General features: G+C 41.0%; 1 protein-coding gene across 2 annotated transcripts in view; it reads left to right on the forward strand.

Annotated features, from left to right (window-relative positions):
* VIPR2 (vasoactive intestinal peptide receptor 2) overlaps positions 1-16,525 on the forward strand; it is a 304,659-nt gene that overhangs the window by 189,371 nt on the left and 98,763 nt on the right. For both annotated transcript variants that reach the window (XR_007517032.1, XM_049881685.1), the window contains exon 5: positions 15,483-15,580. Coding sequence is in view for 1 of the 2 variants with exons in the window: in XM_049881685.1 (XP_049737642.1) it covers positions 15,483-15,580 (98 nt within the window). In the remaining variant the exon portion in view is untranslated. The remainder of the gene's footprint in view (positions 1-15,482; positions 15,581-16,525) is intronic.

Genomic DNA, 16,525 nt, shown 5'->3' on the forward strand with positions numbered 1-16,525 from the left:
GATTTCTGGGTTGTATGGTAGTTCTATTTCTAACTGTTTAAGATAACGCCAGATAGATTTCCAAAGTGGTTGTACCATTTGACATTCCCACCAGCAGTGTATGAGAGTTCCAATCTCTCCACAGCCTCTCCAACATTTATTATTTTGTGTTTTTTGGATTAATGCCAGCCTTGCTGGTATGAGATGGAATCTCATCGTAGTTTTAATTTGCATTTCTCTAATGGCTAATGATCGAGAGCATTTTCTCATGTATCTGTTGGCTGCCTGAATATCTTCTTTAGTGAAATGTGTGTTCATATCCTTTGCCCACTTCTTGATTGGGTTGTTTGTCTTTTTGTGGTTGAGTTTTGACAGAATCATGTAGATTTTAGAGATCAGGCGCTGGTCGGAGATGTCATAGCTGAAAATTCTTTCCCAGTCTGTAGGTGGTCTTTTTACTCTTTTGGAGAAGTCTCTAGATGAGCATAGGTGTTTGATTTTTAGGAGCTCCCAGTTATCTGGTTTCTCTTCATCATTTTTGGTAATGTTTTGTATTCTGTTTATACCTTGTATTAGGGCTCCTAGGGTTGTCCCAATTTTTTCTTCCATGATCTTTATCGTTTTAGTCTTTATGTTTAGGTCTTTGATCCACTTGGAGTTAGTTTTTGTGCATGGTGTGAGGTATGGGTCCTGTTTCATTTTTTTGCAAATGGATATCCAGTTATGCCAGCACCATTTGTTAAAAAGGCTATCTTTTCCCCAGTTAATTGACACTGGTCCTTTGTCAAATATCAGCTGCTCATACGTGGATGGATCTATGTCTGGGTTCTCAATTCTGTTCCATTGGTCTATGTGTCTGTTGTTGTACCAATACCAGGCTGTTTTGACTACTGTGGCTGTATAATAGGTTCTGAAGTCAGGTAAGGTGAGGCCTCCCACTTTCTTCTTCTTTTTCAGTAGTGCTTTGTTTATCCGGGGCTTCTTTCCCTTCCATATGAAATTGGTGATTTGTTTCTCTATCCCCTTAAAATATGACATTGGAATTTGGATCGGAAGTGCGTTAAATGTATAGATGGCTTTTGGTAGAATAGACATTTTTACTATGTTAAGTCTTCCTATCCATGAGCAGGGTGTGTTTTTCCACTTAAGTATGTCCTTTTGAATTTCTTGTAGTAGAGCTTTGTAGTTTTCTTTGTATAGGTCTTTTACATCCTTGGTAAGATTTATTCCTAAGTATCTTATCTTCTTGGGGGCTACTGTGAATGGTATTGATTTGGTTATTTCCTCTTCGGTGTTCTTTTTGTTGATGTAGAGGAATCCAAGTGATTTTTGTATGTTTATTTTATAACCTGAGACTCTGCCAAACTCTTCTATTAGTTTCAGTAGTTTTCTGGAGGATTCCTTAGGGTTTTCTGTGTATATAATCATGTCATCTGCAAATAGTGATAACTTTACTTCTTCCTTGCCAATCCGGATACCTTTTATTTCTTTGTCTAGCCTAATTGCCCTGGCTAAGACTTCCAACACGATGTTGAATAAGAGCGGTGATAAAGGGCATCCTTCTCTGGTTCCCGTTCTCAAGGGAAATGCTTTCGGGTTCTCTCCATTTAGAGTGATATTGGCTGTTGGCTTTGCATAGATGCCCTTTATTATGTTGAGGAATTTTCCTTCAATTCCTATTTTGGTAAGGGTTTTTATCATGAATGGGTATTGGACTTTGTCAAATGCCTTTTCTGCATCAATTGATAAGATCATGTGGTTTTTGTCTTTTGTTTTATTTATGTGGTGGATTACATTAATGGTTTTTCTGATATTAAACCAGCCTTGCATACCTGGTATAAATCCCACTTGATCAGGGTGAATTATTTTTTTGATGTGTTGTTGGATTCTATTGGCTAGAATTTTGTTGAGGATTTTTGCATCAATGTTCATGAGGGATATAGGTCTATAATTTTCTTTTTTTGTAATGTCTTTACCTGGTTTTGGTATCAGGGAGATGGTGGCTTCATAGAATGAGTTGGGTAGTATTCCGTCATTTTCTATGCTTTGGAATACCTTTAGTAGTAGTGATGTTAACTCTTCTCTGAAAGTTTGGTAGAACTCTGCAGTGAAGCCGTCTGGGCCAGGACTTTTTTTTGTTGGAAGTTTTTTGATTACCGTTTCAATCTCTTTTTTTGTTATGGGTCTATTTAGTTGTTCTACTTCTGAATGTGTTAGTTTAGGTAGGTAGTGTTTTTCCAGGAATTCATCCATTTCTTCTAGGTTTGCAAATTTGTTAGAGTACAATTTTTCATAATAATCTGAAATGATTCTTTTAATTTCATTTGGTTCTGTTGTGATGTGGTCCTTCTCATTTCTTATTCGGGTTATTTGTTTCCTTTCCTGTATTTCTTTAGTCAGTCTAGCCAATGGTTTATCCATTTTGTTAATTTTTTCAAAGAACCAGCTTTTGGCTTTGTTAATTCTTTCAATTGTTTTTCTGTTCTCTAATTCATTTAGTTCAGCTCTAATTTTTATTATTTGTTTTCTTCTGGTGTCTGATGGATTCTTTTGTTGCTCAGTTTCTATTTGTTCAAGTTGTAGGGACAGTTCTCTGATTTTGGCTCTTTCTTCTTTTTGTATGTGTGCATTTATGGATATAAATTGGCCTCTGACCACCGCTTTTGCTGTGTCCCAGAGGTTTTGATAGGAAGTATTTTCATTCTCTTTGCTTTCTATGAATTTCCTTATTCCCTCCTTGATGTCTTCTATAACCCAGTCTTTTTTCAGGAGGGTATTGTTCAGTATTTGATTTCTTTTCCCTAGTTTTTCTGTTATTGATCTCTAGTTTTATTGCCTTGTGGTCTGAGAAGATGCTTTGTAATATTTCGATGTTTTGGACTCTGCAAAGGTTTGTTTTATGACCTAATATGTGGTCTATTCTAGAGAATGTTCCATGTGCGCTAGAAAAAAAAGTATATTTCGCAGCAGTTGGGTGGAGAGTTCTGTATAAGTCAATGAGGTCAAGTTGGTTGATTGTTGTAATTAGATCTTCCGTGTCTCTGTTGAGCTTCTTACTGGATGTCCTGTCCTTCTCCGAAAGTGGTGTGTTGAAGTCTCCTACTATAATTGTGGAGGTATCTATCTCGCTTTTCAATTCTGTTAAAATTTGATTTATGTATCTTGCAGCCCTGTCATTGGGTGCATAAATATTTAATATGGTTATGTCTTCCTGATCAGTTGTCCCTTTTATCATTATATAGTGTCCTTCTTTATCCTTTGTGGTGGATTTAAGTCTAAAGTCTATTTTGTCAGAAATTAATATTGCTACTCCTCTTCTTTTTTGCTTATTGTTTGCTTGATATACTTTTTTCCATCCTTTGAGTTTTAGTTTGTTTGTGTCTCTAAGTCTAAGGTGTGTCTCTTGTAGGCAGCATATAGACGGATCGTGTTTGTTTATCCAGTCTGTGACTCTCTGTCTCTTTATTGGTGCCTTTTGTCCATTTACATTCAGGGTAATTATAGATAAATAAGTTTTTAGTGCTGTCATTTTGATGCCTTTTTATGTGTGTTGTTGACAATTTCATATTTCCACATACTTTTTTGTGCTGAGGCGTTTTTCTTAGTAAATTGTGAGATCCTCATTTTCATAGTGCTTGACTTTATGTTAGTTGAGTCGTTATGTTTTTCTTGGTTTTTATCTTGAGTTATACAGTTGTTATACCTTTTTGTGGTTACCTTATTATTTACCCCTATTTTTCTAAGTAAAAACCTAACTTGTATTGTTCTATATCGCCTTGTATCACTCTCCATATGGCAGTTCAGTGCCTCCTGTATTTAGTCCCTCTTTTTGATTATTGTGATCTTTTACCTATTGACTTCCATGATTCCCTGTTATGTGTTTTTTTTTTTTTTTAATTAATCTTAATTTGTTTGTTTTTGTGATTTCCCTATTTGAGTTGATTTCAGGACGTTCTGTTTTGTGACCTTGTGTTGTGCTGATATCTGATATTATTGGTTCTCTGACCAAACAATATCCTTTAGTATTTCTTGTAGCTTTGGTTTGGTTTTTGCAAATTCTCTAAACTTGTGTTTGTCTGTAAATATCTTAATTTCGCCTTCATATTTCAGAGAGAGTTTTGCTGGATATATGATCCTTGGCTGGCAGTTTTTCTCCTTCAGTGTTCTGTATATGTCGTTCCATTCCCTTCTTGCCTGCATGGTTTCAGCTGAGTAGTCAGAACATATTCTTATTGATTCTCCCTTGAAGGAAACCTTTCTTTTCTCCCTGGCTGCTTTTTAAATTTTCTGTTTATCTTTGGTTTTGGTGAGTTTGATGATAATATGTCTTGGTGTTTTTCTTTTTGTATCAGTCTTAAATGGGGTTCAATGAGCATCTTGGATAGATATCCTTTCGTCTTTCATGATGTCAGGGAAGTTTTCTGTCAGGAGTTCTTCAACCATTTTCTCTGTGTTTTCTGTCCCCCCTCCCTGTTCTGGGACTCCAGTCACCCGCAGGTTATCCTTCTTGATAGAGTCCCACATAATTCTTAGGGTTTCTTCATTTTTTTTAATTCTTTTATCTGATTTTTTTTCAGCTATGTTGGTGTTGATTCCCTGGTCCTCCAGAAGTCCCAGTCTACATTCTAATTGCTCGAGTCTGCTCCTCTGACTTCCTAGTGCGTTGTCTAATTCTGTTATTTTATTGTTAATCTTTTGGATTTCTACATGTTGTCTCTCTATGGATTCTTGCAACTTATTAATTTTTCCAGTATGTTCTTGAATAATCTTTTTGAGTTCTTCAACAGTTTTATCAGTGTGTTCCTTGGCTTTTTCTGCAGTTATCCTAATTTCATTTGTGATATCATTAAGCATTCTGTAAATTAGTTTTTTATATTCTGTATCTGATAATTCCAAGATTGTATCTTCATTTGGGAAAGATTTTGATTCTTTTGTTTGGGTGGTTGGAGAAGCTGTCATGGTCTGCTTCTTCAAGTGGTTTGATATGGATTGTTGTCTCCGAGCCATCACTGGGAAACTAGTTTTTCCAGAAAATCTGCTAAAAAAAACTGCAGTCAGATCCCTATCAGAGTTCTCCCTCCCTCTGGCTCAGGCTATTCAGATGTTAATGAAGCCGCCTGGGGAGGGTGGGGGAGGGAACAGAGAGATAGGAGAGTAGCACCTCAGAATATAGCCAGAGTTGCTTGTCTTGCTTGGAATGACTATTATATCTGAGATTCCCGCGGGGCACGTCGCCTATGTGTGCTGGCTGTGTGGAGATTGCCCCCGGGGGGTCTGGCCCGCTGGAGTCACGGTCAGATCCTCCGCTTCCAGCCCCACGCCCAGCGTCAAGGCTCCCCTACTGGGACGGTGCACTCTCGACTCCAAAATCAGTCGCTGCCTCCCAGGGACTTCTCGTCCCTCCAGCCATGTGGCCGTGCCACACCCGAGAGCCAGTTGGGCCTCCTCCCGGGGTTAGTTCAGATAGGTGGAGCAGCTCCCCGTGCTTGTGCCGTGACTGAGTGTCCCGGCTGGGATGCTGTTCTCCCCGCTCCAATACCAGTCGCTGCCTCCCGGGGACTTCTCCTACTGGCTGCGTCCCACGCCGCCCGCGCGACCCGGCTGGTCCCCTTCCCAGGGTTAGTTCACGGGGGTGGAGCAACTCTGCGTGTTTCTGCCGTACCTGCGTCCAGTCCAAATCCCTGCGGGACGGTTCCCCGGCTCGGACGCTGCTCTTTCTGCTCCAAGACCAGTCACTGCCTCCCAGGGACTTCTCCTACCAGCTGCGTCCCACACCGCCCGTGGAACCGGCTGGTCCCCCTCCCGGGGTAAGTTCAGGGGGGTGGAGCCGCTCTCTGTGCTTGTGCCGTACCTGACTGGTACGCTGGCTCCAGGCTCTGGAAACACTCACTGCTTCCCCGTATTAGTTCGTTCTCCGTCTCTAAATCTGTGTTTGTTGTTCAGGGTTCGTAGATTGTTATGTATGTGATCGAGTCACTTGTTTTTCCGTGTCTTTGTTGTAAGAGGGATCCGAGGTAGCGTCTGCCTAGTCCGCCATCTTGGCTCCGCCCTTTAATTATATTCTTAATCTTCTCAATTTCTGATTGCTGTCTGTCTATGGATTTTTCCAGCTTATTAAATTTTTCATTGTGTTCCTGAATAATCTTTTTAATTTCTTCAGTTGCATTATCTGTGTGTTCCTTGGCTTGTTCTGCATATTGCCTCATTTCCTTCCTGATGTCTTGAAGGGTTCTCTATATTTAATCTTTTGTGTTTTGCCTCTGGTAATTCCAGGATGAACTTTCATCTAGAAGATCCCTTGATTCTTTGTTTTGAGAGCTTGTTGAGGTGATCATGGTCTGTTTCTTTATGTGACTTGATATTGACTGTTGTCTCCGAGCCATCTATAAGTTATTGTATTTATTTTATATTTGCTTACTGTGTCATACCTTCTTGCTTTGTTTTGTTTTGATATGCCCAAATGGGTTGCTTGAGTGAGCTAGCTTGATTATTTTCACCTTTGGAGCTCTGACGTCCTGTCCCCAGATGGCTAGAGTTGTTATCAGGAATATCAGTCTAAGAGTCTAGAAATCCATTCATTTTTCTTGTAGGAATTCAGCTCAGGTGTCCAGGTAGCTGATCATCAAGTGTGTGGTACAGGCTCTGTCCTACAGCCTTAGAGGGGCAGGGGTGTTTGTTATAGGTACCGGTATTGGGTTGCAGCAGGGGATCACACTCTGAACAAGGCAGGGGCCTGAGAATCGTCCCCCACTTGTCTCTGACGAAAGTGTGTTCCTGATCCCTAGAGCATACAGGTGAGTGAGTTCTGCAGATGGACCATGGGCACCCAGTGTTTTTGGTTGTAAAGACTGGGAGGTACCACTTATCCTTGGACCCCTGTCGCGGATGGCTGGGTGACCTGAGTGGAGCTCCCAGTCTGTAGGCCCCTGATGTAGGTAGATGAGGACCCTGTCTAGTAGGCAAAGCAATGTCAAACATCAAACACCCACTTTTCTGCAGCACAGGTGAAATGGTTGGAGTCTGCCAACAAGGGCCTGTTCTCCTGAAATAGGCCCACACAGGTCCATGCAGAGTGGAAAGGTACTCAATGTCCACAGGCCATTTATGCCTGGTCAGGAGCCCATTTCTGTCCAGAGCTCGCCCGGTTAGTGGAGCTGGCAAATTATCTTTTATCCCAATTGCAAATTTTTTTCCTTCTCCAAGGCCTGGAGAAGGCTCTAGACACTCACCAGGACCTATGTCAAGCCCATAGAATTCAGCCGCTGAAGCCGGCTTGGGGATGGGGTGGCAGGGGCGGGGGGCGCTAAAATATACACACCTGCTTAGCTTTTGCCAAGATCGCCGTTCTTCCCTGGTTCCAGAGGTGTGAGCAGGCTGTGTCGCTGGCTGCTTCTCCCTGAGGAAACTGGGGCCGAACCCCAGTACCAGCCCACCTCCGCTGCTCCGGTAATAGTGCCTGAGGACTCCCTGCGATTCAGGTCCGGTAACTCCTCACCACTTCTCCACTGTCTCTTCCTCCCCCTGCCCCTCAGTTCATTTTCTAAGCTTGCCTTTGATTCTCAGAGCTCCTAGCTTTTCATAAATATACTCGTTTTACTTGTTTTTTCAGGTCTTTGTTGTTTTGTTGTAACAAGGGCTCACTGGAAGTGTCTGTCTCTTCCACCATCTTGGCTCCACCCACTGGTCTTTTGATTTCTTGACTGCTGCTACCATGGGTGTTGATTATGGATCCAAGTAAAATGAAATCCTTGACAACTCAAACTTTTCTCCATTTATCATGACATTACTTATTGGTCCAGTTTTGAGGATTTTTGTTTTCTTATGTTGAGGTGTAATCATACTGAAAGCTGTGGTCTTTGATCTTCATCAGTAGTGCTTCAAGTTCTGTTCACTTTCAGCAAGCAAGGTTGTGTCAACTGCATAACACAGGTAGTTAATGAGTCTTCCTCCAATCCTGATGCCCCATTCTTCTTCATATAGTCCAGCTTCTTGGATTATTTGCTTAGCATACAGATTGAATAGGTATGGTGAAAGGATACAAGCCTGATGCACACCTTTCGTGACTTTAAACCATGCAGTATCCCCTTGTTCTGATCGAGCGTCTCCTTCTTGATCCATGTACAAATTCCCCATGAGCACAATTAAGTGTTCTGGAATTCCCATTCTCCCCAGTGTTATCCATAATTTGTTGTGATTCACATAGTCAATTGCCTTAGCATAGTCAGTAAAACACAGGTAAACATCTTTCTGGTATTCTCTGCTTTCAGCCAGGATGCATCTGACAGCAGCGGTGATATCCCTGGTTCCACATCCTCTTCTGAATCTGACCTGAATTTCTGGCCGTTCCCTGTGGATGTACTGCTGCAGTCGCTTTGAATGATTTTCAGCAAAATTTTGCTTACGTGTGATATTGTTTGATTATTTATGCATTCAGCTGGATCACCTTTCTTGGGAATTTGCTTAAATTGGATCTCTTCCAGTCAGTTGGCCAGGTAGCTGTCTTCCAAATTTCATGGCATAGACCAGCAAACACTTCCAGCGCTTCATCCCTTTGTTGAGACATCTCAATTGGTTTTCCGTCAATTCCTACAGCCTTTTTTCACCAATGCCTTCAGTGCAGCTTGGACTTCTTTTTTCAGTACCATCGGTTCCTGATCATATGTTACCTCCTGAAATGGTTGAACATTGGCCAATTCTTTCTGGTATAGTGACTCTGTGTATTCCTTCCATCTTCTTTTGATTCCTCCTGCGTCGTTTAATATTTTCCTTGTAGAACCCTTCAGTGTTGAACTTGAGGCTTGAATTTTTTCTTCAGTTCTTTCAGCTTGAGAAATGTTGAGTGTGTTCTTCCCTTTTGGTTTTCTTTCTTCAGTGCTTTGTACATGTCATCCTAATACTTCACTTTGTCTTCTCAAGTCGCCCTTGAAATCTTCTGTTCAGCTCTTTTTTCCATCACTTTTTCCTTTTGCTTTAGATACTCGATGTTCAAGAGCAAGTTTCAGAGTCCCTTCTAATACCCATTTTGGTCTTTTCTTTATTCCCTGTCTTTTAACCCCATGCTTTCTTCATGTATGATGTCCTTGATATCATTCCACAGCTCATCTGGTCTTTGGTCGTTAGTGTTCAACGCATCAAATTTATTCTTGAGATGGTCTCTAAATTCGTGTGAGATATACTCAAGGTCGTACTTTGGCTCTCATCAACTTGTTCTAATTTTCTTCAGTTTCAACTTGAACTGGCATATGAGCAATTGATGATCTGATCCGCAGTCAGCCCCTGGCATTGTTCTGACTGATGATACTAAGCTTTTCCATCATCTCTTTCCACAGATGTAGTCAATTTAATTCCTGTGTATTCCATCTGGTGAGGTCCATATGTACAGCTGCCATTTATGTTGGTGAAAAAAGGTATTTGCAGTGAGGAAGTCAGTGGTCTTGCAAAATTCTGTCATGCGATCTCTGGCATCATTTCTATCACCAAGGCCATATCTAACTACCACTCCTCTCCGTTTCCAACTTTTACATTCCAATCATCAGTAATTATCAGTGCATCCTGATTGCATGTTTGATCAATTTCAGACTGCAGAAGTTGGTAAAAATCTTCAATTTCTTCATCTTTGGCCTTAGGAGTTGGTTTGCTAATTTGAATAATAGTTGTATTAACTGGTCTTCCTTGTAGGCGTACGGATATTATCCTATCACTGATGACGTACTTTAGGAAAGATCTTGAAATGTTCTTTTTGACAATGAATCCAACACCATTCCTCTTCAAGTTGTCATTCCTGGCATAGTAGACCATATGATTGTCTGATTCAAAATGACCAATGCCAGTCCGTTTCACCTCACTAATGCCTAGGATATCGATCTTTATGCATTCCATTTCATTTCTGATAACTTCCAATTTTCCTAGATTTATATTTCATGCATTCCATCTTCCGATTACTAATGGATGTTTGCAGCTGTCTCTTCTCATTTTAAGTCGTGCCAAGTCAGCAAATGAAGGTCCCAAAAGCTTTACTCCATCCACATCATTAAGATCAACTCTACTTTGAGGAGACAGCTCTTTCCCAGTAGTATTTTGAGTGCCTTCCAACCTGACAGGCTCATCTTCCAGCAGTATATCAGACAGTGTTACACTGCTATTCATGAAGTTTTCACTGGCTAATTCTTTTCAGAAGTAGACTGCTGGGTCTTTCTTCCTAGTCTATCTTAGTCTGGAAGCTCAGCTAAAACCTGTCCACCATGGGTGGCCCTGCTGGTATCTGAATACCGGTGGCATAGCTTCCACTATCACAGCAACACATAAGCCCCCACAGTATGACAAACTGACAGATGCATGGGGATGCAAATCATGAGGAGGGTGTAACTCCCTGGTGTCAGGATGGTATCAGTTCATAAACTAAGTTTAAGGCCGTCCATGAGAAATTTCCTATTTTGGAAAGGCAACCCTGTGTGTGAGAGGAAGAAGACTCTACCAAGCCATAGCAATAGGCCAGGAGCTCCCAATTGTTGTCTGTCATTGCGTATTTATGGGGCTCCTTCCATCCTTCCATATACCTTTACCCACTCATCCTTGTATCCAGAGGCACCATGTTAGGGGTAAATTCTAGAACTATAAAACAAAACATACATAACTACTTTCAAAGAGATCAAGGTATCTACATTGTCTTTCTTTAAATGGGATTATAATGTGAAAATACACATTCGACTCGACGGCACTGGGTTTTGGTGTTTACACATATGTAGTAATATTAATTAACAACTTAAGGATGGTTATATGAATGGATGTTATTAAGTGGTCTCCAGTGCTGTCTAATAGAGCCTTCTGTAATGATATAAATGTTCTGTATCTGCTCTGTCCTCCATGGTAGCCAGTATCCCACATGTAGCTGTTGAGCACTTGAAATGTGGCTAGTATGACTGAGTAACTGGACTTAAATTATTTAATTTTAATTAATTTACATTTAAATGGCTACTCGTGGCTAAAAACCCGTTGCCATGGAGTCCATTCCAATGCATAGTGACCCTATATAGCTACTATATCCACAGGCACCTTGAAATTTTTCATGGGGATCTTGGTTTGCCCCCTGAGGTTTAATGAGTTATCCCCCCTAAAAAAAATTCTAAAATTGTGTTAACTCATGAAAGTTTGCCAGATCAAAATTCAGACAAACCTTAACTACCAGAACTATTTGAGAATGGGATTATACTAATTGATTTAATTTCCTTGTTAATTTAGTATTAACCAGATACTCATTTTTATTCCAAATTTTGTATTGTATTATCTTTCTAACATATAATATTTCACTAACCACTTTTAGAAGTCCCTGGTTAGTACAAACTGTTAACACACTCAGCTGCTACCTAGAAGGTTGGAGAAACAAGTCGAAAGACCTGGCACTCTACTTCCAAAAAATCAGCCATTGAAAACCCTATGAAGCCCAATTCTACCCCAACACACATGGAGTGTTATGTGTTGCAAGTGACCTGATGGCAACTGGTTTAGCCTCCACTGAGCCTTGATATGGAAACCCTGGTCGTGCAATGGTTAAGTGTTCAGCCGCTAACCAGAAAAGGTCAGCAGCTTGAACCCACCAGTCGCTTCACAGGAGAAAGATGTTGCAGTCTGCTTCCGTAAAGATTACTGCCCTGGAAACCCTACAAGGTAGTTGTACTCTGTTCTGTAGGGTCTCTGTGAGTCAGAATTGACTCTATGGCAACGGGAGCCTTCATATGTACACTTGAAGCACTTTGTGATACAGATCAAAGACCACAGTCTTCAGTATGGATTACAGCTCAACTTAAAGAAAACAAAAATCCTCACAATTAGACCAATAAGCAACATGATAAACAGAGAAAATGTTGAAGTTGTCAAGGATTTAATTTTACTTGGATCCATAATCAACACCCATGGAAGCAGCAGTCAAGAAATCAGATGACGCATTGCATTGGGCAAATCTGCTGCAAAAGGCCTCTTTAAAGTGTGAAAAAGCAAGGACGTCACTTTCAGGAATAAGGTATGCCTGGCCAAAGCCATGGTGTTTTCAATCACCTCATATGAATGTGAAAGCTGGGCAGTGAATAAAGAAGACTGAAAAAGAACTGATAGTTTCGAATTATGGTGTTGGTGAAGAATATTGAATACACTGTGGACTGCCAGAAGAACGAACAAATCTGTCTTGGAAGAAATACAGCCAGAATGCTCCTTCAAAGCAAGGATGGCGAGACAGTGTCTTACATACTTTGGATATGTTATCAGGAGGGATCAGTCCCTGGCGAAGAACATTATGCTTCGTAAAGTAGAAGGTCAGCGAAAAAGAGGAAGACCCTCGAGGTGGATTGACAACAGTGGCTGCAACAATGGACTCAAACATAACAAGTGTGAGGATGGCGCAGGACCAGGCAGTGTTTCGTTGTGTTGTACATAGAGTCGCTATGAGTCGGAAACAACTCTATCGTACCTAACAACAACAATAAATATAGGGAAAGCATTCATTGGAATATTGTCATATTGAGCTCTCATTCTTATTGTCAAGATTATTTTAAAAAGATATAGGGAATTAATATAATCCAGATAAGTCATGTTGCAAGCAGCTGCATATCTGAAATACCCATCTTTACCAGCAACGAATATTATTTTTAAGCTTTTATTAATTTGATAGAAATATATTATTGCTAAAAATGATATTCCACACCATCTTCTGGGTGATTGCGATAGCCTCCCATTGTCCTCCACGTTCTGGTAGAGGCCCCATTTTCCACAGTCAGACTTTCTTTATCTGCACCCCATCACCTGGTGGTAAGTACAGCCTGAGAGGTGGGAGCGAGGGCAGACACTGGGCAGGTCAAGTGCTATGTAACTTGACAGAAGTGCAAGGGAAACACTTGCACAGGAAGAGTCCAGTCTTTTTTTAATCTTTTTTAGCAGAGCCACTGTCATTTTTTTGTTACAAAATCTATATTCCCGTATTAGCCTTGGGAAGATTGATTATAAATGTCCACAGATCTAGCAGCTTGTTGAAGGCTAGTCATTACCATGCTACTGTTAATTCTTCCAGTGTCACAGAAGCCCCTTTAACTGCTAACTAAGCTCCTTGTTGCTCTTGTGGTTCCCACGTCTGGCTGTGATCAGAATCACTGGGGGGCCCTGTGAAGGTAGGTTCCAGGGCCCCACTTTAGGCCCCCCAAGTCAGAGTTTGAGTGGGCCTGGAAGCTACACTTGTACTATGTCCCCTGAAGAGTTCTCATGCAGCTGCCTGCCAGCCACTGATCAAACCTCCCTCCCCCAGCGCCCCCCCACCTCCACTTCATTGCACAGACAGAACCCAACGGCCAAATAAGGTCAGGGAATCTTTTGTCAGCTAAAGTGCAGAGAAGCATGACACTCCAAGTAGTCGGAGGGCAGTCTACTTTTAGCATCTGCTAAGGGGGAGCAGTCCCTTCTCACCAGCAGCCTGAGTATGAGATAGAATGAGATAAGTCGGGCAAGAGTATACAGTTTTAGTAACCTGTGTGTAGAGCCCGAAAACCCTGGTGGCATAGTGCTTAAGAGCTGTGGCTGCTAACCAAAAGGGTGGCAGCTCACATCCACCAGGTGCTCCTTGGAAACGCTATGGGGTGGTTCTACTCTGTCCTGTAGGGTCACAATGAGTTGGAATCGACTCGACGGCAACAGGTTTGGTTTTGGTTTTTTGTGTAGAGGCCACATCAGGTGCTGCAACATCCCACATGATCCAAAACACAGAAGAGCATACTTGGCTTTAAAGGCTGGTGATCTAAAGGTGAACGTGCAACCTTCACTCATTCATTCAGTGGTATTTAGTGAGAGCCAGGTCTGTGCCAGGCACTGCAGTTCATGATAAACAATCAATAAATATTCACTGAAATAATAATCAGTTAATTAAGAAACCATAATAAGATAAAGCACAAACTGAACACAGATACGGTCAGAGATAATTGGGAAAGAAGGATGAGCAAAATTGGTTTGGATAGGTCCATTTGGAGAAGTGAGAAGCGTGTATTCCTGATGAGAGGGAGCACACCCCACATGGGTGGCGGTGCCAGAATTCAAGATGATGTGAGCATAAGGGATCATACGATTCTCATCCCACTGTAACAAAGTCTCATGAGGAGGAGAAAGAAGAGGAAGAACAGGGAAGGAGGAAGAGAGCTGGACTTGGGGATCCTGGCTTGACTCCCCACTCTGCACTTTTGTGAAGCACCCTAACTGAGCAGTGTCCAGGTGCCGACTAGGAGAGGACTCAATTCAAGTGTAAATGTAGTCATGTTTCCAAGTAATGATTAAATAGTAAAGTTATAATTAAGAACAGAACTAATAGACATAACCTGTTGCCGTCAAGTCAATTCCGACTCATAGCGACCCTATAGGACAGGGTAGAACTGCCTCATAGAGTTTCCAAGGAGCATAATAATAATAATAATAGTTTTCAAGGGGCATAATAATAATATTAGTTTCCAAGGAGCATAATAATAATAATAATAGACATAAGCATAGCTTTTTTAATCTTGGTTTAATTTTTTTATTGTAAAATAACGAAGTTTCGTACTATTTATGCAGACTTCTTAAGACTCTGGCAAAAATACAATTCATTGTATAACAATATGTATACTATTTTTCTCCTTACTGTATTTTATGGGAATTAGATCTTTTCATCAAGAAAAACGCAAACCAAGAAATAACCTCTAGGAATCACGAATAATTATACCTTTGTTGGTATTGCTAGTTTTATCATGATCAGCAGTGATACTGTTCTAGAAAGCCTGTTTTTTTTTTTTTTCTGTATGACTTTATATTATCATAACATTCTTAGTGTGTCTGTCACAATGATATCACTAATCCCCTTCGGTTCCCAATGGTAATTTCGTGGGGATTAAATGTATCAAGCCATGAAGCCTGCTACACCAAGAAATGTTAAGAAAATAAAAATTGCAATATACTACAGTTCAGTCACTGGTTCTGTGTTAGTAGCTTCCCTTTATCCAAGTATCTCTACTGTGTGCCTGATAAAGTATTGATTTTTTTTTTTTTAAATATAGTACACTCAAATTTGTGTATACCATGGGCTTTGTCCCGCAAGTATGTCACCTGGGAAGGCTAACCTCATTCCAAAGACACCACTGTTGCAGACAGCAGTTTTGGAGCTATCCATTTGAAACTTAATCCGGCACTTGCTGCCTTCCTTTGACTTTTGTTGGGGTAGCGAATCATATTTCTCCAGGAGATTCACTTTAGAGCAACCATCCGAGGTAATTCACGACAAATTATGAAAAAAAGATGGGTATTTAAGGTGGTGAATATACTTTCTGACTCAGAATGGAGGGGGGACTATAAAATAATACAGACTGTCTCGTGCAACCCCAGGCAATCAAGGAGATTCCTCTATAAAGGAAAGTGCAGTCAGGTCTGGGTAATTGTGCCTGTTATTTGACCCTGATCACCAAGAGCTTACAAATCCATTTTTCTTTTCTACACTTTTTTTGTAGATCACGTTTTATATTCTGGTGAAGGCTGTTTACACCCTGGGGTACAGTGTCTCTCTGATTTCCCTTACAACCGGAAGTATCATTCTTTGCCTCTTCAGGTAAGGAGAAAAAAAAAGGAGAGGACATGCAAAATCCTACAAACAATATGGGATGGGGGCAGATTTTCAGTTTAACCCTTCAAGGCATATCTGAAGTAGACAGGAAATCATTGCCTCCACGCTTAGCGCCCATCTCCCGGGTGAGAACGTTACCTGTGTGCTAAACAGTAAAACTCTTGGAGAATGCTAGTATGAAATATGATGCATGCATTTATGTTATTATTTAAATATTCTACATTTCATATAAAAAGAGAATACTGACCTTGGATAAGAATTCAGTTAAGCTTTCATTTAATATTTAACCCTTGTGTAAATGCTTTGAAGATATGGAAGCAATGTGATAATGCTCTGCCATTGAGAAGCTCCTAAGTTTTGGCAGCTGGTGCTCTATTGAGAGGCGGTATAACGGAGTCACGCTGTCTGAGTTTAAATCCTGGATCAGTTTCGTAGTAGCTGTGTGACCTTGGACTAATTACTTAACCTCTCAGTGCATCTGTAACAGGATACTAATGAAGCCTACTTCAAAGGGTTGTTGTAAGAATTCAGTGTGTTACTAGATGTAAAGTGCTTAGAATAGTACATTACATGTAGTACCACCACCATCAACAGCGGCCATTGAATTGACTCCAATTCATGGCCACGCAGTTCTACTTTGACACATATTGGGTTGCCGTGAGTTGGAATTCACTCAGTGGCAACTGGTGTGCAGTACGACCAAAACCAAAACCCACTGGCGTCAAGTCAGTTCCAACTCAGTGACCCTATAGGGCAGGGTAGAAATGCCCCACAGGGCTTCCAAAGAGTGGTTGGTGGATTTAAACTGCCAACCTTTTGGTTAGCAGCCAAGCTCTTAACCACTGCACCACCAGGGCTGGCATGCAGTAAGCGTTCTTTAAATGCTACCTAAATGCTACCTATTTTCTCCCTGGTAGTGAGGTTAGATTT

Source organism: Elephas maximus, chromosome 4, assembly GCF_024166365.1.
Source record: "Elephas maximus indicus isolate mEleMax1 chromosome 4, mEleMax1 primary haplotype, whole genome shotgun sequence".
Lineage (NCBI taxonomy): Eukaryota > Metazoa > Chordata > Mammalia > Proboscidea > Elephantidae > Elephas > Elephas maximus.